Raw genomic sequence first — 25,190 nt, forward strand, 5'->3', positions numbered from 1 at the left:
TTCTTTCATTCAAAAGGCATTCATTAACTCATTCATTCACTCACTCACTCATTCAACATATGTTAATTGAGCATTTCCCACACCAGGACTATGCCAAATATGAGACATACAAGGAATTGTGTCAAATCCAAGTCAAAAAACTGCTTATTACCTGTATGTCTCACTTATTCAGACCATGTCCAGTGTCTTAGCCAGTTGGTCAGATGAGCAATTTTTATCATAATAGTATCCAGTTTTTACCCACAAATCCTAGTTGGACACAATGCCTAACCAGCTCTGTCAGTTCTATTTTAAAATATCTGAATAGGTATTCCCTGTGGCACAGCAGCTTAAGGATCTGGCATTGTCACTGCAGGAGCTCAGGTCACTGTTGTGGCACAGGTTTGATCCCTGGCCCAGGAACTTTACATGCTGTGTGCCTGGCCAAAAAAATGTGAATATAGCAACTTACAGCCTGACTTTGGTCTCAAAAATTCTTAAAAGTATAGATTTATTGAATTGGTAAAATATTTATGCTACCATATATTCCAAAATGCAGTAATAAAGAATGCATATGCTTTTTTTTTTTTAAGCCATGAGGCATAGATTGATGAACAAAAAACAGACATGATCTCCTACCCTCATGGGGCTTACAGTCTAGTGGAGGAGATAGAACTTTATAATCACCCAAATGAAGGTAAATTTTTTTTCTTTTTTTTTTTTTTTTTTTTTTTTGTCTTTTTGCTATTTCTTTGGGCCGCTCCCATGGCATGTGGAGGTTCCCAGGCTAGGGGTCCAATCGGAGCTGTATCCACTGGCCTACGCCAGAGCCACAGCAATGCAGGATCTGAGCCACGTCTGCAACCTACACCACAGCTCACGGCAATGCCGGATCATCAACCCACTGAGCAAGGGCGGGGACCGAACCCGCAACCTCATAGTTCCTAGTCGGATTCATTAACCACTGCGCCATGACGGGAACTCCGGTAAAATTTCAATGATGATAAAAGCTGTGAAGTTGTGGTACGTGGGGCTCTCCAAGGAGGATTTGTCTTAATGTGAGTCGGAGAGTCAACCACAGGGGAAATACAACTTACTGATGTCAGAAAGACAGATAGGAATTCATTCACCAAAGCAGTTGGGGTGATGTCTTGGCTGGGTTCCTTGGACACTGACTCTGAGACAGATTTCCATGTGGAAGATTTATCAGGGAGCACTCTCCTTAGACCCTTGCATGAGGAAGGCAGGATTAGGCAGTGAGAGAAGCTGACTCTCAGTGAGGTCAGCCCTTCAGTGAGCTCTGGAGTTAGGATGGCCCTTCCAAGTTGTCCTAGACTTAGGCAGGATCCAGGCTTTTGTATCTCCAAGATCAGTCTGTGACCTTGGGCAACTGCTGCCAGACAGGGGAGTGAAGCATTTCCCTGGGGCAGATGGTGATTTGGAGGGGGGATGGGAGCAGGGGGCAGCTCTGAGCCATAAGTAGTCAGGGGTCCCAGCCAGGCTGGCTAAATAATGTTCAGGGCTCATTGCAAAATGAAAAGGCAGGTCTCCTTGTTCAGATACTGGGGAAAAGCTTTCTTCTTTCTTCCATGCTCAATCTTTCAATAAGTCATGGTGTTTTTGTTACTTGCTATTTCACATTGCACTCCATCAGGTTCTGAGATACACAAGGAGTAAGTGGAGACCCTCACACATGCTGAGAGCCCCCCTTCATAACTGGACCTCAAGATGCATGTGCCTGACCCCAACCCTCCCTGCATTAAGTCCAGACCCCACCTGTGGCATGGAGCAGCCAACAGTTGCTGAGCAGAGTCAGAGCAGCAGACAGTCCAGAACCCATCACTGGAGGGCAGGAAAGTATCAAGAGAAGGCCTTATGTGTGAGCTGAAGCTCCAGGATCCAGATCCATGCTCCTTTGTCTCATTGGACTTAATTACAGAATACAAATTCAAAAAGTAGTCAAGAGAGCCTCCACACAGCATTAAACCTCAGTACCATGCAGCTTCTGAGCCCAGGGACCTTTTTTTTTTTTTTTTTTTTTTGTCTTTTTAGGGCCGCACCTGCAGCATATGGAGGTTCCCAGGCTAGGGGTCTAATTGGAGCTGTAGCTGCCAGCCTACGCCAGAACCACAGCCATGCCAGATCCCAGCCACATCTGTGACCTACACCACTGCTCATGGCAACACTGGATCCTTAACCCACTGAGAGAGGCCAGGGATCAAACCCACAACCTCATGGTTCCTAGTTGGATTCGTTAACCACTCAGCCACAGCAGGAACTCCCCAGGACCCTATTTGACTGCACTGAAGACTGGCCCTGGACCCAGCAGTTGGGAAGAGCAGGCCAAGATCTGAAGAGGAACCTGGACAGAAGACCCCAGTATCCACTCCAGGTGGGGCAGAGCACACAGGCAGTGGGAATACAGTGCAAGGTGCCTGCTGCTTGGGTAAAATGAAAGGAAGCCAGGCAAAGAAATGCAGAAAGCAAGAGGAGGCGTGGTTCAAATGCAACTGGGGAGGTGGATTTTTACTGAAGAACACTGGAAAGCCTTTGAAAATGTTTAACCCAAGCTAAGACTTCTGCTTTGAAAAAAAATCACTCCATCTTAAGTGAGAACACATCAGAGACGATTTGGGTAGATTTTGGTGATTTGTAATCCAGGTGAGAGATGATGGCAGGTCAGCCCACAAAGGGGGCGGTGGAGCCAGAGCTCAGTGTTTGAACAGGGAAGAGATTTCAGAACGACTGGGTTTGGACGTGAGGTAAAGGAGAGAAGGGGGGCCAGGTGTGACTTACTAGGTGAGGTCGTACCATAAGTACAGACGTGGCTCCGGGATACTGGGCACACAAATGCCTGCCTTCATGACACCAAGGACAGGGAAGAGATCGACAAATAAAAGGGCAGTGATGGTACAGTGGTCAGGCCATCAAAGGGGTGCATAGGAAGGGCACTCAGCCTGACCTGGTGTCATGGGGTCAGGAGGGGTTTCCAGGAGGAAATGACAATCAAATTGAGACTTACCAGGCAAACGGAAAAGAGGCAGGTGAAGAGGAAGATGAGCGGGCTAGGAATTCTCTTATGACACAGCATCACTGTAGCACCCCAGTTGCTGCTGTGGCACAGGTTCAATTCCTGGCCCAGGAACTTACCCATGCTGCAGATGCAGCCAAAAAAATAAAAAAAAAGAGAGTGGGCTAGGTAAAGGGATCAGCATAGGACAGTGGTCCTCACTGGAGAGTAGTTTTAGCCCCCAGGGCCCTTGACAATGTCTGGAGACAGTTTTGGTTGTCATGAGGAGAACTGCTACTGGCATCTAGTGGGTAGAGGCCAGGGATGCTGTGAACATCTTGCAATGCCCAGAATATCCCCCTACTACAAAGAATGGTCCCCTGTGTCCACAAGGCCACAGCGAAAGGCCCTGGCTAAGATAAAGGCTTGGAACCAGAGGTCTGGGACTCACTCACAGAACTGAGTGTTTCTGCAGCTGCTTAGAGTGAGGGATGATGAGGGCTGCAGCTGGAGAGTGTAGCATGTGTCAGGCCCTAGGGGACTGGAGGAGTCACCCTTGCACCCAATGCCAAGGGTGTTGGGAAGCCATTGAAGGCTTCCAGGCAGGGAAGTGACAAAATCAGCCTTGGGAGGACAATCAGGAAGAGGGAGTTGGGATGAGGTTAAAGAGGAGGCGAGCACAGTGTTCATAACCGCAGTATTTACCAAGGCCAAGACGACTGGATTAAGACGATGCAATATGTTTGAGTTCCCACTGTGGCACAGTGGGTTAAGAATCCGACTGCAGGAGTTCCCATCATGGCACAGGGGAAGCGAATCTGACTGGGAACTATGAGGTTATGGGTTTGATCCCAGGCCTTGCTCAGTGGGTTAAGGATCCAGCATTGCTGTGGCTGTGGTGTAGGCTGGCAGGTGTAGCTACAATTCAACCCCTAACCTGGGAACCTCCATATGCCACAAGTGCAGCCCTGAAAAAGCAAAAAAAAAAAAAAAAAAAAAAAGAAGAAGAAGAAGAATCCGACTGTAGGAGTTCCCATCATGGCTCAGTGGTTAATGAACCCAGCTAGCATCCATAAGAATGCAGGTTTGATCCTGGCCTTGCTTAGTGGGTTGAAGATCTGGCATTGCCATGAGCTGTGGTGTAGGTCACAGATGTAGCTCAGATCCCGCATTGCTGTGGCTCTGGTGTAGGCTGGTGGCTAGCTCCGATTGTACCCCTAACCTGGGAACCTCCATATGCTGCAGGTGTGGCCCTAAAAAGACAAAAAAAAAAAAAAAAAAAAAAAAAAGAATCTGACTGCAGTGACTCAGGTTACTGTGGAGGTGTGGGTGCAATCTGGCCTGGAGCAGTGGGTTAAAGGATCTGGTGTTGGCACAGCTGTGATGTAGGTCGAAGCTGTGGCTTGGATTAAATCCCTGACCCAGGAACTTCCATATGCTGCAGGTGCGGCCATACAAAAAAAAAGATGTAATGTATATGTGTGTATGTGTGTGCACATACACAATGAAATATTACTCCTCCATAAAAAAAAGAATGAAATCCTGCCATATACAGCAATAAGGATGGATCTAGAGAATATTATATTTTGTGAAATAAGTCAGAGAAAGATAAATACTGTATTACATCACTTATATGGGGAATGTAAAAAAATAATACAAATGGGGTTCCCACTGTGGCAGTAATGAACCTGACTAGTATCCGTGGGGATAAGGGTTCGATCCCTGGCCTCGCTCAGTGGGTTAAGGATCCCTGATTGCTATGGCTGTGATGTAGGCCAGCAGCTGCAGCTCCCATTTGACCCCTAGCCTAGGAAGTTCCACATGCCACAGGTGCAACCCTTAAAAGCAAAAAAATAAAATAAAAATTAAAAAATAATAATACAAATGAATGTATATGCAAAACAGAAACAGACTCACAGATATAGAAAGCAAACTTGTCATTTCCTGAGGGGAGAGGGAAGAGGGTCTGGCACTCTGCATGGCCAGGTGAGTGGACCACAGCTTGGCCCTTAGTCTCTCCTGGGAGCTGGGCAGGCTGGTACATTGTCTATAGAGTTGTGGCCGTGAGGAGAGAGAGCCAGGAGGTTTGAAAGGTGTGGCAGGAGGTGGCTGTTGTGCTGGATGATGCAGTCCAGGGAAAAGCAGTTGCCACATCACCGACCTTGATGTAGACACATGCTGGAAGCTCAGGGCATCCTTTCAGATCAGGTGCAGTTGATGATGAAAGACAGTGCACAAGATCAACGAGATGGAAGGAGTTTTAAGTGTGCCGATCCGGTTCTGCCGCTTAGTATGGCTGCTGTGTACCGATGCTGTCCATGCACCTGGGGCACCTGGCCACGAGGACAGTGAGAACTGAGGGCCAATCCGTGCTCCACACACCAAGCCAGGCAGAGTGCCACCTTCTAATTAGCCCAGACCTGCCACTTAGACTGGTCGTAGCCTTGCACTTGACCCCAGGCAAGTCATGCCTCTTCTCTGAGCCTGGTTAATACGGCTCACCTCTTAGACCTGATGAGAAGATTAAGAAACAAGGTAGATAAATGCCTAGCAGAGCACTTGGTAGGCACTCGAGAAATCATTCTCTAAGAAGCTGCGCTCCAGACCCTCTGTCATGATCCCCATCGTTGTGTTGTTTCTGCCTCACCTGAATGGCACTGTAGCTGCTCAGGGGAACCTTTGCTGCTCTGCTCCATTCTCTGAGGAACACAAGGAGCCAGTGGGACCCCAAGGCTGCAGCAGTGTGGGCAGTGGGGGAGGGGGCAGCTCAGTCGTGGCTGAGTGGAGCAGACACACACCACTGTCTTGCTTCCTCAGCCATGTGGGGCTTTGCTTGTGATTTCACTCCGAGGATCTTAGAGGCACCATGGAAAACAGGAGTAAGCCCACTGCTGGACAGATTCACAGAGGATGAACCCACCAAAGAACATTCTTCCGAGAAAGAATCACAACTATTGCTCTTGATGTGCCAGGCACTTCTTTCAGTCTGATGGAGTCTTAGAAGCTTCTGGGTTGTTCTTTTTAGCTTCCCTGCCTGAGACCAGCAGAACCTGGTTTGTGACCATCGTTGCTAACACCTATTGAGGGCCTTTCATGTTCCAGGCTTTGGAAAGGCACCCAGTATGTCTTATGGCTTTAATCTTTATCACAGTCCTATGATGTAAGAGCTCTGAGGCTCAGAGAGGTTGAGTAACTGGCCTGGGGTAACCAGCTAATAATGATAGAGCTAGGATCTGCACCACAGCAGACTGATGCCAGACTAGATAGCTGTAGAATTAGTTATCGCAGGGATCCTTCTTTTGGATCCCCTCTTCCCAGGGGTGTCAGAGAGAGCAGGAAGGCCCCTCTGGTGAGGCTCCTGTCCCTGCCCAGGAAGTGGCTGGCAGAAAGCGACAGGCTGGGGAACAAGAAGCAAAAGTTAGGCCCCCGAGGGGCCCTGGCCAGAGCTCTGGAGGCTGCAGCCTGGGGCTGAGCACACAGGGTGGAGCCTCGGAGCCAAGTCCCCTGGGGTCCTGGGTCGCATTCCTCCGAGGTCTGCAAAGGCCACTGCTTAAAGGCGCAGAGGAGCAGCTGGGAACGAGAACAAAGCAGCCAGGCCCCCCTCGGAGGAAGGAAGGAGAGAGCCCCAGGAAACAGCTGATAGCGCTAAGCTCAGCTTGTTTTTTTCCTCTGCTCAACAGTTCTCCTGCCACGGCAAACAAAAGATGTACATTCTGATTCCCTCTTCTGTTTGGATTGTGCTGTCGAGTGGATCTGGTTTGTGATGAACTGGGGGGAAGAGGCATCCGAGGGCGGTTTCTTGCTCTGCTGGCCAGTTTGCAAGCCGAAGGGAAACACAGAAGTAAAGCTTCCTTTACTGCCTCTTTCAACACCCCCACCCTCCCACCCCTCGGCTCAATAAATCCAGCCTGGTCTGGCCACACCAGGAGCACCACGATACAGGCATTAACTTTAATGATGGAATTTAAGGTTGCCAGCTTTTCAGGTTCACTGGGAGCTGGAGGTGACCTTGACCTTGAAAGACCTGCACATACACCCAGCGGCATGTGCAGGGGCACACATATTTTATGGATGTATGACTATTAATATGAGAACTGTGCCTCCTCAGCCACACTTGAAAGGCCACTCCCTGTTCTCATCACTGTGGAGGTCACAGTCTGCTCCTGCTCAGAGCCACATTGGAACTGCTCAGCCTGCAGACTCCGCCCAGCCTGGGCCCTGCCATTTAGCTCACCATGGGCCCAGGGTTGAGAGTGACAACTGCAGAGTCAGTGGAAACTAGCATCCAACAGCAAGAGCAAGGTACGGGGTGTCCCCACATGTCCTAACATGCTGGCTCTAATCCTGAACCTACCTTCCTCAAAGTCTGGACACCTGTAGGTGACAGTGGCCGTGATAGGACTGGGCAATCCACATGTAATGACATGTAGGTGGACTTCTTGCTGCCCAGTGGGGGAGGAACTCAGACCCCATCTGGCTTCTTAAAACCTGTGAGGTCTGATGCTTGATGCCCTGAGTGTTTTGTTTGTTTCTTTTTTGTTTGTTTGTTTGTTTTATTATAACCGATTTACAGTGTCACATTAGTTTCAGGTATATAGCAAAGTGGTTCAGATATGTATATGTGTGTATATGTGTATATATATATATATATATTCTTCCATTATAGGTTATTACAAGATATTGAGTATAGTTCCCTGTGCTATATAGTAGGTCCTTGTTGGGCATATTTTGTTTTGCCTGACTGGGTGTTTGTTGATGGTGTGGATCCACCAAAGGACACTATAAAACCAAAGCAAAAAATAAAATGAAGCAAAAAAAAAAAAAAAAGTTAAACCATACACAGAAACCTCACTGAGCTCTGTTGCTGTTGACACTTGGGTGATCCCTACAGCCCTGGCAATGGCAGTTCTGCTCACAGACTGAAAGTGATTGTTTTGATGCCACAGAGACTGATGTGTGGGGGCCCTTTGTAACGGCAGGAGTTAAACTGAGCCGTGAGAGGTCAGCGTGGTTGGACCCTGCCCCATGCTGCTTGGCCTGTTCTCTCCTCCCACCCCACTCTGAGGAGGCAGTTCACATGTAGAAGACAAATGGCATAAAGGGCAGGCAATTAATTTTTTCAGCTGGAGGCTGCGATGGAATTTGGGAGCTTAGACTCTGGCGTGCGCCTCTAATTCCATTCTGCTCCTCTGTGAAATACCTCCACTCTGCAAGGAGGTGATGCCCTTCAAAATTCCACCACTGACTTTTTTTTTTTTAATTTTGGATTTTTAAAAAATTTTATCAGAGTATAGTCAACCTAACAATGTTGGGTGAGTTTCAGGTGTATAGCAAGGTGAATCAATTATGCATATGCATGTATCAATTCTTTTTCAGATTCTTTTCCCATATAGGTTATTACAGAGTGCTGGGTACATTTCCCTATGCTATACAGTAAGTCCTTCTTATTTATCTATTTCATTTATTTTTGGCTGTGCCTACAGTATATGGAAGTTCCCAAGCCAGGGACTGAACCTGCGCCATGGTAGCAACCCAAGTAGCTGCAGTGACAAGGCTGGATCCTTAACCTACTAAAGCCACAAGGGAACCCCCTCTATTTTATATATGGTAGTGTGTATGTGTTCATCCCAACCTCCTAATTTATTCCTCCCCCCATCTTTCCCCCTTTGGTAAAGATAAATTTGGTTTCAAAATCTTTGAGTATTTCTATTTTGTAAATAAGTTCTTTTACATAATTTTTATTAGATTCCACACATAAGTGATATCATATGATATTTGTCTTTCTCTGTCTGACTTACAAAACTCAGTGTGATAATCTCTAGTTCTATCCATGTTGCTGCAAATGGCATTATTTCATTCTTTTTTATGAGAGTAGTATTGCATGGTATATATGTACCACATCTACTTTATCCATTCCTTTGCTGTTTTTTTGGCTTCCCCCAAGGCATGCAGAAGTTCCCAGACCAGCCACAGCAGCCACCAGAGCTGCTGCAGTGACAACGCTGGATCATTAACCTGCTGAGCCACAAGAGAACTCCACATCCATTCCTCTGTTGATGGACATTTAGGTCTTGGCTATTGTAAATCATGCTGCAATGAACATCATGGCCTGGTGTGCAGAGATACAAGCAAAGAATGGAGAGCTTGTTGAGGAAGGGGAAGAGGAGTGGTGTAAGCAAGAAGGGAACAAGATGAAGACTTAGTATTTGGCAGAGAAGGAAAAGGAAGGAGGGTACTCAAGAGGGAAAAAAGGAAATTCTGAAGGGAATTTGGAGGGGGGAAGAAAAAAACTGCCTCACCTATTTGCACAGAAACAGTGTAATGTGATTTACAGTGCAGGCCATGTGTGACTCTTGGATGGGGGACCTTGGGCAAGATTTAACCTCTCTGTGGTTTAGTTTTCTATTCTTCAAAATGGGGGATAAAATAGTCTCTATCTCATAGGGTTATCGTGAAGATGAAACAAGAAATTCACATAAGGCACTTGAGAAACTATTTAGCAGGTAATAAACATTCAACAAGTATTGTCCATTATTATTTCCAAGTTTCCTCCCAGCACACGTCTCATGACCCTTTGTTCAGGACTGGCATATGCTCTCCACTTTTACCCTACACCTTCTAGTGAGCAGGCCCTGACATTTATCCAGGGTCCTGATTAGCAATTTTTATCCTTAGTCACTGGCTTCTGAAATCGGATCATTGGAAGGCTGCTACATACAGAGCAAGCTCACAATAAATGTTGCTGAGTAGAATTTGCCAATCACCACCAGTCTGAACTACAGTTGGATGTTGTTTATGCCTCTCCCAATGCAGCTGAAAAGATTGAGCGAGAGAGAAGCCTGATCCAGGAATACATAGCTCAACACAGAGTGGTGGAGAGTGAAATACTGGGTACCAGGAGACCCCTAGTCATTTCACACCTCAGCCCCCAGGATGAGGGCAAGCGGCTGACACCTCTCAGGGAGGGTGTATTGGAGGGTCTTTCTCTGGAGAAACTGAGCAACCTAACATAAAAGATCGACAGGTACTCACAGGTGGGATCCCCAGTGACATGACAGCATAATCACCCTACAGTGAAGCCCATCAGTTGATAAGCTTCTTGTCTTTTTGGTTTCACACTCTTAAATGTAAACAAAGAGTCAAAGATGGTTTGTCATTTGAAAAAACTCTCCAAAAAGAAAAACAGTGCCAAAACAAACAGAAGAAAGAAGCCTGTAGAAAACAAGAACAATACAGAGAGTAGAAAAGAACAGTTTTTAAAACCTACAATGAGCATCTTTTGAGATTTAAGGGAAGACATTGCATCCATGAAGCAAGGACAGATGCCATAAAACAAAGAACATTCAGGAGTTCTCGTCGTGGTGCAGTGGTTAATGAATCCGACTAGGAACCATGAGGTTTCGGGTTTGATCCCTGGCCTCGCTCAGTGGGTTAAGGATCCGGCGTTGCCTGAGCTGTGGTGTAGGTGGCAGATGTGGCTCGGATCCCTAGTTGCTGTGGCCCTGGCGTAGGCCAGTGGCTACAGCTCCAATTGGACCCCAGCCTGGGAACCTCCATATGCCGCGGGAGCAGCCCTAGAAAAGGCAAAAAGACAAAAAAAAAAAAAAAAAAAAAAAAAAAAAAAACAAAGAACATTCAGAGAAGACCAAGGACATTTGGAAATAAAAATGTATGTTTGCAGAACAACATGGGTAAATCTCAAAATATATACATATATGTATGTGTATATATTTATTTATATATACATATATATTGAGATATATATATATTTATACACATATATTGATATATATATATTTCTTGCTTTTTAGGGCTGCACCACAGCATATGGAGGTTCCCAGGCTAGGGGTCTAATCAGAGCTACAGCTGCTGGCCTATGCCACAGCCACAGCAATGTAGGATCTGAGCCACATCTGTGACTTACACCATAGCTCATGGCAACACCAGATCCCAGACCCACTGAGCAAAGCCAGGGATCAAACCCACGTCCTCACAAATACTAGTTGGATTAGTTTCCTCTGTGCCGCAATGGGAACTCCCTCAAAAATATTATGTTTAAAAAAAAAGAAGTCAGACACAGAAGGGTATCTACCATACAATTCCATTGACGTGAAATCCAAATAAAATTAATCTGTGGTGACAGAAATCAGAAAGTGTTTGCCTGGGAAGAGGGGAGGAGAATAGACTAGAAAGGGCACCAAAGAACTTTCTGGGTAGATGGAAATGTCTATTATCTTGTTTGGATTGTATTTACGTGGGTGTATTCAATTATTAAAATTTACTGAACTGAATATATAAGATCTGTATACATAATCCTGTGTTAATTACATGTTAATAAAAACATTTGCAGAAATGAAAAGTTCAGTAGAAGTAAATCTAGCTGTCAATTTACAGGAAATGCAAGGAACAGAGGAACATGTTAAATGACACTGCAGGAATGCAGTCAGCAAAATCTGTGGGAACTCTACAGTTTAATGGGTTTTTTCCCCTACAGAAATATGCTGTTGTGGGGGGAGAGATAGAGGATAAACATATATTCACGAAGACTTAAGAGGCATATCAATCAGTCACATAGTGTGAAACTTATTTGGATATTTATTTATTATTTTTTGTCTTGTTAGGGCCACATCCATGGCATATGGAAGTTCCCAGGCTAGAGGTCAAATCAGAGCTGTAGCTTCCAGACTCTACCACAGCCATGGCAACTCGGGATCCAAGCTACATCTGCGATCTTACACTGCAGTTCACGGCAACACTGGATCCTTAACCCACTGAGTGAGGCCAGAGATCGAACCACGTCCTCCTGAATACTAGTCAGGTTTGTTATCACTGAGCCATGATGGGAACTCCTAGATCTAAATTTAAACAAACTATTTAGGAGTTCCTGTTGTGGCTCAGCGGAAACAAATCTGACTAGCATCCATGAGGTTGCAGGTTTGATCCCTGGGCTTGCTCAGTGGGTTAAGGATCTGGTGTTTCCGTGAGCTGTGGTGTAGGTCACAGACATGGCTTAGATCTGGCATTTCTGTGGCTGTGGTATAGGTCAGTGGCTACAGATCCAATTCGACCCCTAGCCTGAGAATCTCCATATGCTGTGGGTGCGCCCCACCCCCCCAAAAAAGACAAATTATTTAAAGGACAAGTTTATAGGACAATTTGGAAAGTGTAAACATGTCCAGATATTTGATAATATTAAAGAATTATTATTATTATTATTATTGCCTTTTTTTAGGGCAGCGCCTGCGGCATATGGAAGTTCCCAGGATAGAGGTCAAATCTGGCTTCTGCCACTGGCCTAAGCCACAGCCACAGCAATGCTGGATACTTAAATAACTGAGTGAGGCCAGGGATCGAACCCGCATCCTCATGGATCCTAGTTAGGTTTGTTAACTGCTGAGCCACAAAGGAAACGCCCTTACTGTTATTTTTAAAGTGAGATAAAAATAGTGTTTGTGGTGCTTTGGGTTTGTTATTTGTTTTTTTTAAGTGACCTAATCTTTTAGAGATTCATAGTGAGATACTTACAAACGATATCTAGGATAGTGGAGCAAGGGGTAGGGTGGGGGCATGGAGAGTGAACAGGGACACATGACACAAGAATATGTGGGAGTTCCCGTCGTGGCTCAGTGGTTAACGAATCTGATTAGGAACCATGAGTTTGCGAGTTCAATCCCTGGCCTTGCTCAGTGGGTTAAGGATCTAGCATTGCCATAAGCTGTGGTGCAGGTCGCCGATGTGGCCAATGTGGCTTGGATCCCGAGTTGCTGTTCTAGGCCGGCAGCTACAGCTCCAATTGGACCCCTAGACTGGGAACCTCCATATGCCTCAGGAGCAGCCCTAGAAAAGGCAAAAAGAAAAAAAAAAAAAAAAAAAAAGGAATGATCATGTTTATAATTGTTTAAGCTGGGTGTAGAGTATACTGGGTTTATTATTCTAGCGTATTTTGTATGTTTGAAATTTCCCATTAATAAAGTACTTTTAAAAAAATAGAAGAGAGGGGAGTTCTAATCATGGCTCAGCGGTTAATGAACCCAACTGGGATCCATGAGGATGTGGGTTCAATCCCTGGCCTCACTTAAGGATCTGGTGTGGCCATGAGCTGTGGTGTAGATCATAGATGTGGCTTGGATCTGGTGTTGCTGTGGCTGTGGCATAGGCCGGCAGCTACAGCTGCAATTCGACCTCCAGCCTTGGAACCTCCATATACCATGGATGCAGCCATAAAAAGCAAAAAAAAAAAAGAACAGGCATTCCAATTGGGCTCAGCAGGTAAAGGACCTGATGTACTCTTTGTGAGGATGTGGGTTTGATCTCTGGCCTGGCTCAGTGGGTTAAAAATCCCAGTGTTGGAGTTCCCATCGTGACTCACTGGTTAACAAATCCAACTAGGAACCATGAGGTTGTGGGTCCTATCCCTGGCCTTGCTCAGTGGGTTAAGGATCCGGTGTTGCCCTGAGCTGTCGTGTAGTTCGCAGACGGCTCAGATCCCGCATTGCTGTGGCGCTGGTGGAGGCCGGCAGCTATGGCTCCGATTAGACCCCTAGCCTGGGAGCCTCCATATGCCGCAGGAGTGGCCCAAGAAATGGCAAAGAGACAAAAAAAAAAAGAATCCCAGTGTTGCCATGAGCTGCGGTGTAAGCAGCAATTGCAGCTCTAATCAACCCCTGTTCTGGGAACTTCGAAAGGCAGCAAGTACAGCTATAAAAAGGAAGAAAAAAAAAATAGAAGAATTAGAAGAAAAATTGAGGAGGTCTCCAGAAAAAAAAAAAAGAAAAGAAAAAGCACAAAGAGATGGCAAATAGGGTCAAAAGACAAGAAACAAAAGGATAGGTTTAGGATTTAAGAGAGAGAGAAGAAAGGAAGAAAAATGAAAGGGAGAAAATGATCAAAGAAATAATTTGGAAAAATTTCCCAATCCTGATAGCCATTAGTTTCTGGGTTGAGAGGCCAGTCGGTAGCCAGTACCATGGAATATAAATGCCCCACACCAAAGCCTATCATTGAGAAATTTCATAAAGTTGGTAAACTAGACCACAAACCTCATATACCTTCTTACGATCTGCCTCCTTTTCTCTCTCTCTTGGACAGTGCCCTGTTGGCACCACTTCTAGGCTGAGTTGCTCCTCCATTTTTAGAACAGGATGAAACACCATATTGTGGGATGTGGGACCTAGTTTTCAAGGTATCTGCTAAGGGTCTGGATGACATGTCTAGAAACATAAATAAGTTAGCTTTAGGGAAGCCTTTTTTTTCAGGCTTTAACAATTCTATTCTTTCTTATATTTAGTGATATATAATTTCAAAATACATACATGTCAGAATTCAAAATGATATTTCCTTTTTTTTTTTTAGGGCCACACGTGTGGCATATGGAGGTTCCCAGGCTAGGGGGTAAATCAGAGCTGTAGCCATCAGCCTACACCACAGCCACACCACCACCAGATCCGGGCCACATCTGCAACCTACACCACAGTTCACAGCAACGCCGGATCCTTAACCCACTGAGCGAGGCCAGGGATCGAACCCCCAACCTCATGGTTCCCAGTCGGATTCGTTAACCACTGAGCTATGATGGGAACTCCCCCGATATTTCTTTTTTAAATTGAAGAAGAGTCGATGTACATTATACAAGTTACAAGTGTACAATATAGTAATTCACAGTTTTTAAAGGTTATGCTCCATTTATAGTTATTATAAAATATTGGTTATAGTCCCTGTATTGTACAATATATCCCTATAGCTTACTTTATACATAGTAGTTTGTGTCTCTTAATCCCCTCCCTGTATTTTACCTCTCCCCCGCTTCCCTTTCCCCACTGGTAACCACTAGTTCTCTATATCTGTGAATCTGCATCTTTTTTGTTATATTCACTAGTTTGTTGTATTTTTTAGATGCCATGTATAAATGGTATCATGAAGGGTAACGAATGACTAATAACAATGGAGATGGGAGGGAGCTAGGCAGATAGACCCCCTTCTTCTGCTCTCCCCTGTGGTTCCTCCTTGTGACTCTTCCAGAAGAGTCCCATGTGCCTGCTAAAATTAGCAGCCAATGTGGTAACATCTGATCTCACATCCCCCTTCCCTCGCTCCTTTTTTTCCTCCCCTGTACATTCTATTATGAAAACTTTCAAACAGACAGGAAGTTGAAAGAATTCACAGCAAGCATCTGTACACCCATTACCTAGCATTTACCTTTGACATTGTAAATAGCTTTATTAAGATATAATTTAAATACTATAAAATCGACCCATTGCAAGTGTACAATTCAATGGTTTTTAGTATATTTGTAGAAATATGCAAACATTATCACAATTTTAGAATATTTCCTTCACCCCCAAAAGAAACCCCCTGCCCGTGGTCACTCCTATTCCCTTTCTTCCAACCCTAAACAACCACTAATCTACTTTCTGGTTCTATAGAATCACCTATTTTGGACATGGTATATCAATGGAATGATACAGTAAGTGGTCTTTGGGGACTGGCTTCTTTCCCTTCACTTAATGTTTTCAGGGCTCATCGATGCTGTAACATGTATCAATACCACATCCCTTTTCATAGCTGAACAATATTCCATTGTTCATTATTAACATTTTACTAGACTGGCTTTATCATATGTCTATCCACCTATCCATCCCTCTGTTGATTCATTAATCCATCTTGTATCTTTTATGTATCCACCCTTTTTTTTTAAGTTTTTTCCCAACCTTCAGTGCCTTCATCTTGCACACCCCTCAAGTAAAGCTCAATCACATAATCACATGGTCGCCTGAGGTACAGGAGGCTGGGAGATGGAGTGCTTAGCCTTCTGGTTCTATAGTAAAGGGACAAAGGGAAAAGGGAGCCTGGGAATGGACTTTTACTACCTTGGTAGACAGCAGTTCTCAATCTCATCCACATCTGCCCTTCCAGTCTCCTCTCCCACCATTGCATCCCACAGATGTTTTATTCCAGAAATGCCAAATCCCCACATTTTGCCAGACTCCATCTCTTGCACATGTCCATTACCTGGACAGCCTTCTCTGTATGACAGGTTCAGCTCAGCTGTCCCTTCAGTAAAGTAACCCCAACACACACACACACACACACACACACACACACACACACACACTCTGGCTCTGTATTTGTTTTACATTCCTGTTATGGCATTTACCCTCCTTTATTGAATTAACCTAGTGACCTGTCTCCACCAGCCTGTAAATCCTCAGGAGCAGGAGCCAGGCCTTGTACGTCTGGGTGCCCCTAGAAATCACTGCAGGGCGTGGCTCAACAAATATTTGTTGGATAGTGAACAGAAGCCATCTAGTTACCTTCTTTACTGTTGCTTACTTAACAAACATTTCGTTGGGCATGCAGCAAGGGAGGCCCCAGGGCAAATACCTGGTTTGAGACAAAGATGAGTAAGACTTTATCCTGGGCCTCAGGGTAGCCTACAGCACCTTTTGTGTAGGCAGATGCAACACTGGACACGATGCCAGGACAACAGATGTAAACTGGGTCTGTCCCAGGCCAACCGGAACATATGGTCACCCAAATTACATATCCACTTCTATGAAAACAGCAGTGCCATGCTGACTCACTCCCATCCAGCCTGTCAGACCCCGGTCACTTCCAGAATTTTCTTGCACAAGTCAGTTACTTCTCATTAGTGCTTGGGTCATTTATGTTTTACATTGTTGTTTCCTTGGAAAAAATTATCCACAAAATTTAATATTCCAAGGGTATTATATACATTGTACATATAAAAAAAACATGTACTTAAGCAATTAGGAAAGAAGTCACCGAAAGAACAATTAAAAACACATTCTAGGAGTTCTCGTCATGGCGCAGGGGAAACAATTCCGATTAGGAACTGTGAGGTTGTAAGCTCGATCCCTGGCCTCCCTCAGAGGGTTAAGGGTCCGGCGTTGCCAGGAGCTGTGGTGTAGGTCACAGACACTGCTCGGATCTGGCGTTGCTGTGGCTGTGGTGCAGGCCGGCAGCTGTATCTCCGATTTGGCCCCTAGGCTGGGAAACTTCATATGCCGTGGGTGCGGCCCTAAAAAAAGACAAAAGACACACACAAAAAAACACATTCTAACTTTTTTTTTTTTTGTCTTTTGTCTTTTTAGGGCCACACTTGCAGCATATGGAGGTTCCCAGGCTAGGGGCCAAATCGGAGCCACAGCTGCCAGCCCAAGCCACAGCCACAGCAACTCCAGAACTGAGCCACCATTTTCGACTTACACACAGCGGGTGGCAATGCCGGATCCTTAACCCACTGAGCAAGGTCAGGGATCAAACCTACGTCCTCATGGATGCTACTTGGGTTTGTTAACCACGGAGCCATGACAGGAACTCCCCAACCTTTTTTGGTGTACTGAATTCACATTTATAATCAGTATTCAAAACCCATTACATATACAAATTTCTTGACTGACTCTGATCTATCGTCTTTGTGGAAAGGCATTGGATGTTTCCAACTCGTGAGCATAATGAATAATGGCATTATGAACATCTCCATGTAGTTTCCTTTCCCTTTCTTTTGAGTTAATTCTTTGAGGTACCCGCTCCAAAATTGTGTGACCTGATGAAGAACAGGAACAGTTGATACATCTTGTCTTCTGTTGCTCGGTGTCTCACTACCCTCTTAAAAATCTGAGTCAGGAATTCCCATTATGGCTTGATGGAATTGAATCTGACTGGTATCCATGAGGATGTGGGTCAGGGATCCAGCATTGCCATGAGCTGTGGTGTAGGTTGCAGACGGGGCTCGGATCCCGTGTTGCTGTGGCTCTGGCGGAGGCCGGCCATTGTAGCTCCAATTCGACCCCTAGCCTGGGAATTTCCATATGCCGTGGGCGTGGCCCCAAAAAACAAAAAACAAACAAACAAACAAACCAAAAATCTGAGTCAAACTACAGAGCACATCTGTTTCTCACAACTCTTGCAATAACTTATGTTCTTGTTTTTATGTACTAATAGAAGTTTACTATCATTTTAAGGTATTCTTTGTTTGCAGAAGTCTATACATTACACTTTAACCAAAAGCAACTTGGTTTTTGTGAAAGCATATTATAAATATACACTTTATAATTACAAGGTATGTTGTAGGTATTTATTAAATATTTATTGAATGGAGTTCCTGTCGTGGTGCAGCAGAAACGAAGCCGACTAGGAACCATGAGGTTGCCATTCCGATCCTTGGCCTTGCTCAGTGAGTTAAGGATCTGGTGTTGCCATGGCTCGGATCTGGCTTTGCTGTGGCTCTGGCGTAGGCCGGCAGCTGTAGCTCCAATTTGACCCCTAGCCTGGGAACCTCCATATGCCACAGGTGTGGCCCTCAAAAGACAAAAAAAAAAAAATTATTGAATGAATGTATTAAAATCACACTCAGTTACAAAGAGACAGGTGCTGCATGAGTCCACTTTATGAAGCATATAGAATAGTCAAATTCACAGAGACAGAAAGAAGAATGGTGGTTGTCACAGCCTGGGAAGCATGAACAGTGGGGAGTTGTTTAATGGGTACAAAGTTTCAGTTTCTAAAGGTGAAAAGAGGAGTTCCCATCGTGGTACAGCAGAAACGAATCTGACTAGGAACCATGAGGTTGCAGGTTTGATCCCTGGCCTCACTCAGTGGGTTAAGGATCTGGCATTGCCATGAGCTGTGGTGTAGGTTGCAGACACAGCTAGGATCTGGCTTGCTGTGGCTGTGGTGTAGGCCAGCGACTACAGCTCCAATTCCACGCCTAGCCTGGGAACCTCCATATGCCGTAGGTGCAGCCACAAAAAGCAAAAAAAAAAAGAAAAGAAAGAAAGAAAAAGAAAGTAAAGATGAAGAGAGAGTTCCCTGGTGGCTCAATGGGTTAAGGATCTGGAGTTGTTACTGCTGTGGCATGGGTTTGATCCCTGGCCTTTGAACTTCCACATGGCATGGGCACAGCCAAAATAAATAAAGATGAAAATAGCTCTGGAGATACATTATACAATGTTAATGTACTTATTTCTCTTGAACTGTACACTTAAAATGGTAAGCTGGTAAATTGTATGTCATGCGTATTTAAAATACATATATATGTATATATTAACCCAAAGGTCGTTTGATGTATATTGTCAGTAGAAGTGTGCCTAGAGTAGATGTCACGAATGTTAAATGAAATTTCACATGTGGATTTTTCTGTATTAAAATGACAGTATTAATTTTTCAATGCAGAGACACACAGGCCAAGATGTGTGATATTAATATTATCACACTGTAAATAGAGTAAGAAATATCATAGACTAGTATGTGAACCCCTAATATTAGCAATAAAGAATTCTACCTTTTCTTTTTTTTTTTTTTTTGCTTTTCAGGGCCGCATTTGTGGCATATGGAGGTTCCCAGGCTAGGTATCTAATGGGAGCTGTAGCTGCCGGACTACACCACAGCCACAGCAATGCCAGATCCAAGCCGTGTCTGCAACCTACACCTCAGCTCATGGCAACACCAGATCCTTAACCCACTGAGCAAGGCCAGGGATCATACCCGCAACCTCGTGGTTCGTATTCAGATTTGTTTCCTCTGCGCCACAATGGGAACTCTAAGAACTCCACCTTTTAAAAAAAAAATCATGCACCTAATTTTTTATTATCTGGGAATAAAAAGCACAAACAGAGCTTAGGGGGGTCTCATAGACAGCCAGGTGAACTTCTCACCTTAAAGATGAGGTGAGGAGACTAAGAGAATCTGGGTGGTTTTCCCACTTCAAGAGCAGCCGTATCTGTCTCTTTTATAATAAACTCCAGACAAATCCTCTTTATGTCTCATTGGCCAGAATGGATTACATGGCCTTCCTTGACTGCGCCAGAGGCTGCTGGGAAAGCAGAGAATAAAATAGGTTAGACACATGACCACTCCAAATGAATGAGGGTTCCCTCAACAAGGAAAGAAAGGAAAATGGGTATTGGGTAGATCATCGGCAGCATCTGTTATACTCACATTAGTGTTTTTGTTTCGTCTTGTTTTTGTCTGGGGCATTACAGGCTGGAACCAATGGTTATATGGCTCCTGAAATCCTAATGGAAAAAGCAAGTTATTCCTATCCTGTGGACTGGTTTGCAATGGGATGCAGCATTTATGAAATGGTCGCTGGACGAACACCATTCAAAGATTACAAGGAAAAAATCAGCAAAGAGGATTTAAAGCAAAGAACACTGAAAGAAGAGGTCAGATTCCAACACCAAAGCTTCACAGAGGAAGCAAAAGATATTTGCAGACTCTTCTTGGCTAAGACACCAGAGCAACGCTTAGGAAGCAGGTAACTGTCATATAACAGACATGATTAATGATGTCAGCATTGTCCAAGGGATTTGGAGAATATTTTGGATTAATCACAAAGCCTTGGAATTAAGTAGCAGTATTTTCCTATTCTTACTTGCATTTATGTGGTTAAGTATTTTCAACACTTTCAAACACTATGAACACTCAATACAGGACAATCTCCTATATATATACATATATATATGTGTGTGTGTGTATATATATATATAAAATATGTTTATATAGTTTTTTTATTTGGCTGCACCCATGGTATATGGAAGGTCCCAGTCCAGGGATCAAATCTGAGCTGCCACAGAGACAACACTGGATCTTTAACCCACTGCACCACAGCAGGAACTCCTCCAAGATACATTTTAAAGTGAAAAAATGAGGTGAAAAGCAGCATACATAAAAAAGAAGAAAAAGAATAAATAATTCAAATAATTGCCTTGGGATTTCTCATGTGGCACAGTGGGTTAAGGATCTGGCATTGTCACTATGGTGGCCTGGGTCACCGTTATGGTACCAGGTTGATCCCTGGTCTGGGAATTTCCACATGTTCTGGTGGGCTCCTCGCCCCAACCCAAACAATCAAAAGAAACAAACAAAAAAACCTCAAATAGTGGCACAGAATATTTTGAGAAGTGTAAATAAGGAATGTATAGGATTGATTGAATTTATTTATTTATTTATTTATTTATTGCCTTTTTGCCTTTTCTAGGGCCGCTCCCATGGCATATGGAGGTTCCCAGGCTAGGGGTTGAATCAGAGCTATAGCCACCGGCCTACGCCAAAGCCACAGCAATGCGGGATCCAAGCCTCGTCTGCAACCTACACCACAGCTCACAGCAACGCCAGATCCTCAACCCACTGAGCAAGGCCAGGGATTGAACCTGCAACCTCGTGGTTCCTAATCAGATTCATTAACCACTGCGCCACGATGGGAACTCCAGGATTGATTGACTTTAATAAAGGAAAACTAGAGACTGGTAACAGGGATGCAAATAAGGATTTTCAATGTATAACTCTATTAGCTCTTGAATTTTCAATACTATGAATGAATTATCTATTCGAAAGTGAATAAAATTAAACCTTAAAATAAAAAACCATTGGTACTGGAGTTCCCCTTGTGGCTCAACAGTAACAAACCCAACTGGTATCCATGAGGACCCAGGTTCAATCCCTGGCCTCACTCAGTGGGTTAAGAATCCAGCATTGCTCTGAGCTGTGGTGTAGGTGGCAGCTGCAGCTCTAATTCAACCCCGAACCTGGGAACCTCCATATGCCACAGGTGCAGCCCTAAAAAGCCAAAATTAAAGAAAAACAACACATATATTTGGTAAGAACATATGATGTTGCCATCTGTGTCAAGTATAGTTGAAATTAGTTTTGAGGAAAGTCAAATTTTATTGCTTACAATGGAATAAGATCACAATATTTTAGAAGAAAAAAATAAGAAAATCTGACCTATGAAAAGATCCTTGGCAGAGTTCCCACTGTGGCACAGTGGGTTAAGGATCCAGTTGTTATCTCTGAGGCAGCGAGTGTTCAATCTCTGGCCTGGGAGTTTCTGTATGACGGGGGTGTGTCTGAAAATGGGGAAAAACAAAAACAGGAGTTCCTGTCGTGGCTCAGTGGTTAATGAATCCATCTAGGAATCATGAGGTTGCAGGTTCGAGTCCTGGCCTTGCTCAGTGGGTTAAGGATCCAGCATTGATGTGAGCTGAGGTGTAGGTTGCAGATGCGGCTTGGATCTGGCATTGCTGTGGCTCTGGGGTAGGCCAGCAGCTACAGCTCCGATTAGACCCCTAGCCTGGGAACCTCCATATGCCTCGGGTGTGGCCCTAAAAGATCAAAAGACAAAAACAAGCAAGCAAACAAACAAACAAAAAAAAAACACTTGGCAGTGAGTGATTGCATTAGAAGGAGAAAACTACGTGTTTTCTAAATTTTTTTTTTTCCTAGGGCCACACCTTCGGCTTGTGGAGGTTCCCAGGCTAAGGGTCAAATCAGAGCTACGCCTGCCAGCTTACACCATAACCACAGCAACTCAGAATCCGAGCCACATCTGTGACTAACACTGCAGCTCACAGCAATGCCAGATCCTCAACCACTGACTGAGGCCAAGGTTCGAACCCACAACCTCATGGTTACTAGTTGGATTTGTTTCCACTGAGCCACGTTGTTTTTTTTTTTTTTCGTTTGGACTTTCAAGCCATATAGATTCACATCCCAGCTATGCCAGGTAACTGGTCATTTTACCTCAAGCAATTGAATTACTTTCTCTGAGTATCAACATCCTCATGTATAAAACAGGCCTTTGGTGGGCGTGATGGTTAATTTTATGTGTTACCTTGACTAGGCCACAGTGCTCAGGTATTTGATCAAATGTTATTCTAGATGTTTCTGTGCAATTATTTTTTTAGATGAGATTAACATATACATGAGTAGGTTTTGAGTAAGGCAGGTTATTCTTCATTATGCAGATGGGCCTCATGTGATCCGTTGAAGGCCCTCACAGAAAAAAGACTAACCTTCCTGGGAGAAGGAATTCCACCAGCAAATCACCTTTGAACTTGAACTGCAAATCTTCCCTGGGTCGCCAGCCACCCAGCCTACATTGCAGAATTCGAAGGTGCCAAACCTCCACCATTGCCTGAGCCAATTCCTTAAAATAAAGCTTCTCTCTCTCTTATATAGATACATATGTATTGTATGGAGAGGGATACTTTTCCTCTACCCTCTTAGATTTGGGAATGGAGGCCTGAAAAATTAAACCGACAATAGATGATTAGCAAGAGAAAAGAGAGTTTTATTTATGAACATACACAGGAGTTCACAGAAGAATGTGAACAAGAGGCAGTTAGAACTGGGGACTAACATACCATCCTTCTTTTTTTTAAACATGCCATCTTAATAGGGAAAGGGAATGGGGGAGAAGTTCACTTAGAGGAAAACAAATGACTTAGAAATGGTAGGGGAGGAGTTCCCATCGTGGCTCAGAGGTAACCAACCCAACTAATATCCATGAGGATGCAGGTTCCATCCTTGGCCATGCTCAGTGGGTTAAGGATCCTGCGTTGCCAGGAGCTGTGGTGTAGGTCACAGACCCAGCTGGGATCCCTCATTGCTGTGCTGTGGTGCATAGCATAGGCTGGCAGCTACAGCTCAGATTCAACTCCTACCCTGGGAACTTCCATATGCCGAGGGTGCGGCCCTAAAAAGACAAAAAAAAAAAAAAAAAAGAAAGAAAGAAAGAAAAAAAAAATGGTGGGGGGAGGGCACTTATGGGAGAACAGCTGACTTTTAGGAAAGGTAAGTGGCCCTTAGGAGAATAGATGGGAGATGTGATAGTTTCCTAACAATGTCTATTTAGGTGTGGCACTGACTTCTGTCACTGGTGGTAAGAGTCAGTTTTTCCTGGTTCCTAAATTCCTGAAACTCCTGGGGAGAGGATTTATGGGTTGACTTCTCCAAGGCTCTGCTTATCTTAAAGGCAGATGAGGGGAGTTCAAAACCTGATCTGTTGATTCAAATACCTTCAGCTCAAGGAGTTCCCTCTGTGGCATGTGGGTTAAGGACTTAGGGTTGTCTGCAGTGGCTCTGGTCTCTGCTGAGGTGTGGATTCCATCCCTGGCCCAGCACAGTGGGTTAAGGATCTGGTATTGCCAAAGCTGCAGCTTGAGTTTAATCCCTGGCCTGGGAACTTTCATATGCTGTTTTTTTTTTGGGGGGGGGGACTGTGGCCCAAAAAAAAAAAAAAAAAAATTCAGCTTAAAATAATTTTTATGGGAATTCCTGTCGTGGTGCAGTGGTTAACAAATCCTACTAGGAACCATGAGGTTGCAGGTTCGGTCCCTGCCCTTGCTCAGTGGGTTAACGATCCGGCGTTGCCGTGAGCTGTGGTGTAGGTTGCAGACGCGGCTCGGATCCCGTGTTGCTGTGGCTCTGGCGTAGGCCAGTGGCTACAGCTCCGATTAGACCCCTAGCCTGGAAACCTCCATATGCCACGGGAGCAACCCTAGACAAGGCAAAAAGACCCCCCAAAAAAAAAAAAAAGAATTATGAGCTTGAGTGTCTTAAATTACATGGACTGAATTTTGAAATTCTAAAAATACATACAAATATGAAAGCTACAACCATAAATTAATATAACTGCTTTTTTTTTTTTTTTTTTTGGCTTTTTAGGACTGCACTTAAGGCATATGGAGATTCCCAGGCTAGGGGTCTAACTGGAGCTGTAGCTGCCAGCCACAGCCACAGCCACAGCAATGCCAGATCTGAGCTGCATCTGCAACCTACACCACAGCTCATGGCAATGCCAGATCCTAAACCCACTGAGCGAGGCCAGGGATTGAACCTGCAACCTCATGGTTCCTAGTTGGATTTGCTTCTCCTGCGCCACAATGGGAACTTCCAATATGACTGATTTTTAATATTACACCAAAACCTAGGTAGCCAAATTACTCTAAATCTTGCCAGTGGAGGCTATAGAACAAGGCTGCCTTAGCTCACAATGTTTGCATTGTGGAAGCAGACTTTTTATTTTTGACCTGATTTTCTAAAATAGGGAAATAAAATTCTCTTGTAAGACTCTCAAAGCTTGACAGAAAGAGCAACAAATGAGGTTTTTTTTCTTTCTTTTTTCTTTTTTTTTTTTTAAGGGGCGCACCCACACATATGGAAGTTCCCAGGCTAGGGGTCTAATCTGAGCTGCAGCCACCAGGGTACACCACAGCCACAGCAATGCCAGATCCAAGCTGCCTCTGGGACCTACACTGCAGCTCACAGCAATGCCAGATCCCCAACCCACTGAGCCAGGATAGGGATGGAACCTATGTCCTTATGCATACTGGTAAGGTTCATAACCTGCTGAGCCCAAACAGGAACTCCCAACAAATCAGTATTTTGGAATGAGATG

At 44.5% G+C, this 25,190-nt stretch overlaps 1 protein-coding gene across 2 annotated transcripts in view; it reads left to right on the forward strand.

The window, feature by feature from the left end:
- Positions 1 to 25,190, forward strand: part of GRK7 (G protein-coupled receptor kinase 7) — a 53,086-nt gene that overhangs the window by 22,446 nt on the left and 5,450 nt on the right. The window contains exons 3-4 of one of the 2 annotated variants that reach the window (XM_021068531.1): positions 19,993 to 20,267; positions 22,756 to 23,289. In XM_021068531.1, the coding sequence (XP_020924190.1) occupies positions 19,993 to 20,267; positions 22,756 to 22,843 (363 nt within the window). In that variant the 3' untranslated portion in view covers positions 22,844 to 23,289. 2 annotated transcript variants of the gene reach the window in all.

Source organism: Sus scrofa, chromosome 13, assembly GCF_000003025.6.
Source record: "Sus scrofa isolate TJ Tabasco breed Duroc chromosome 13, Sscrofa11.1, whole genome shotgun sequence".
NCBI lineage: Eukaryota > Metazoa > Chordata > Mammalia > Artiodactyla > Suidae > Sus > Sus scrofa.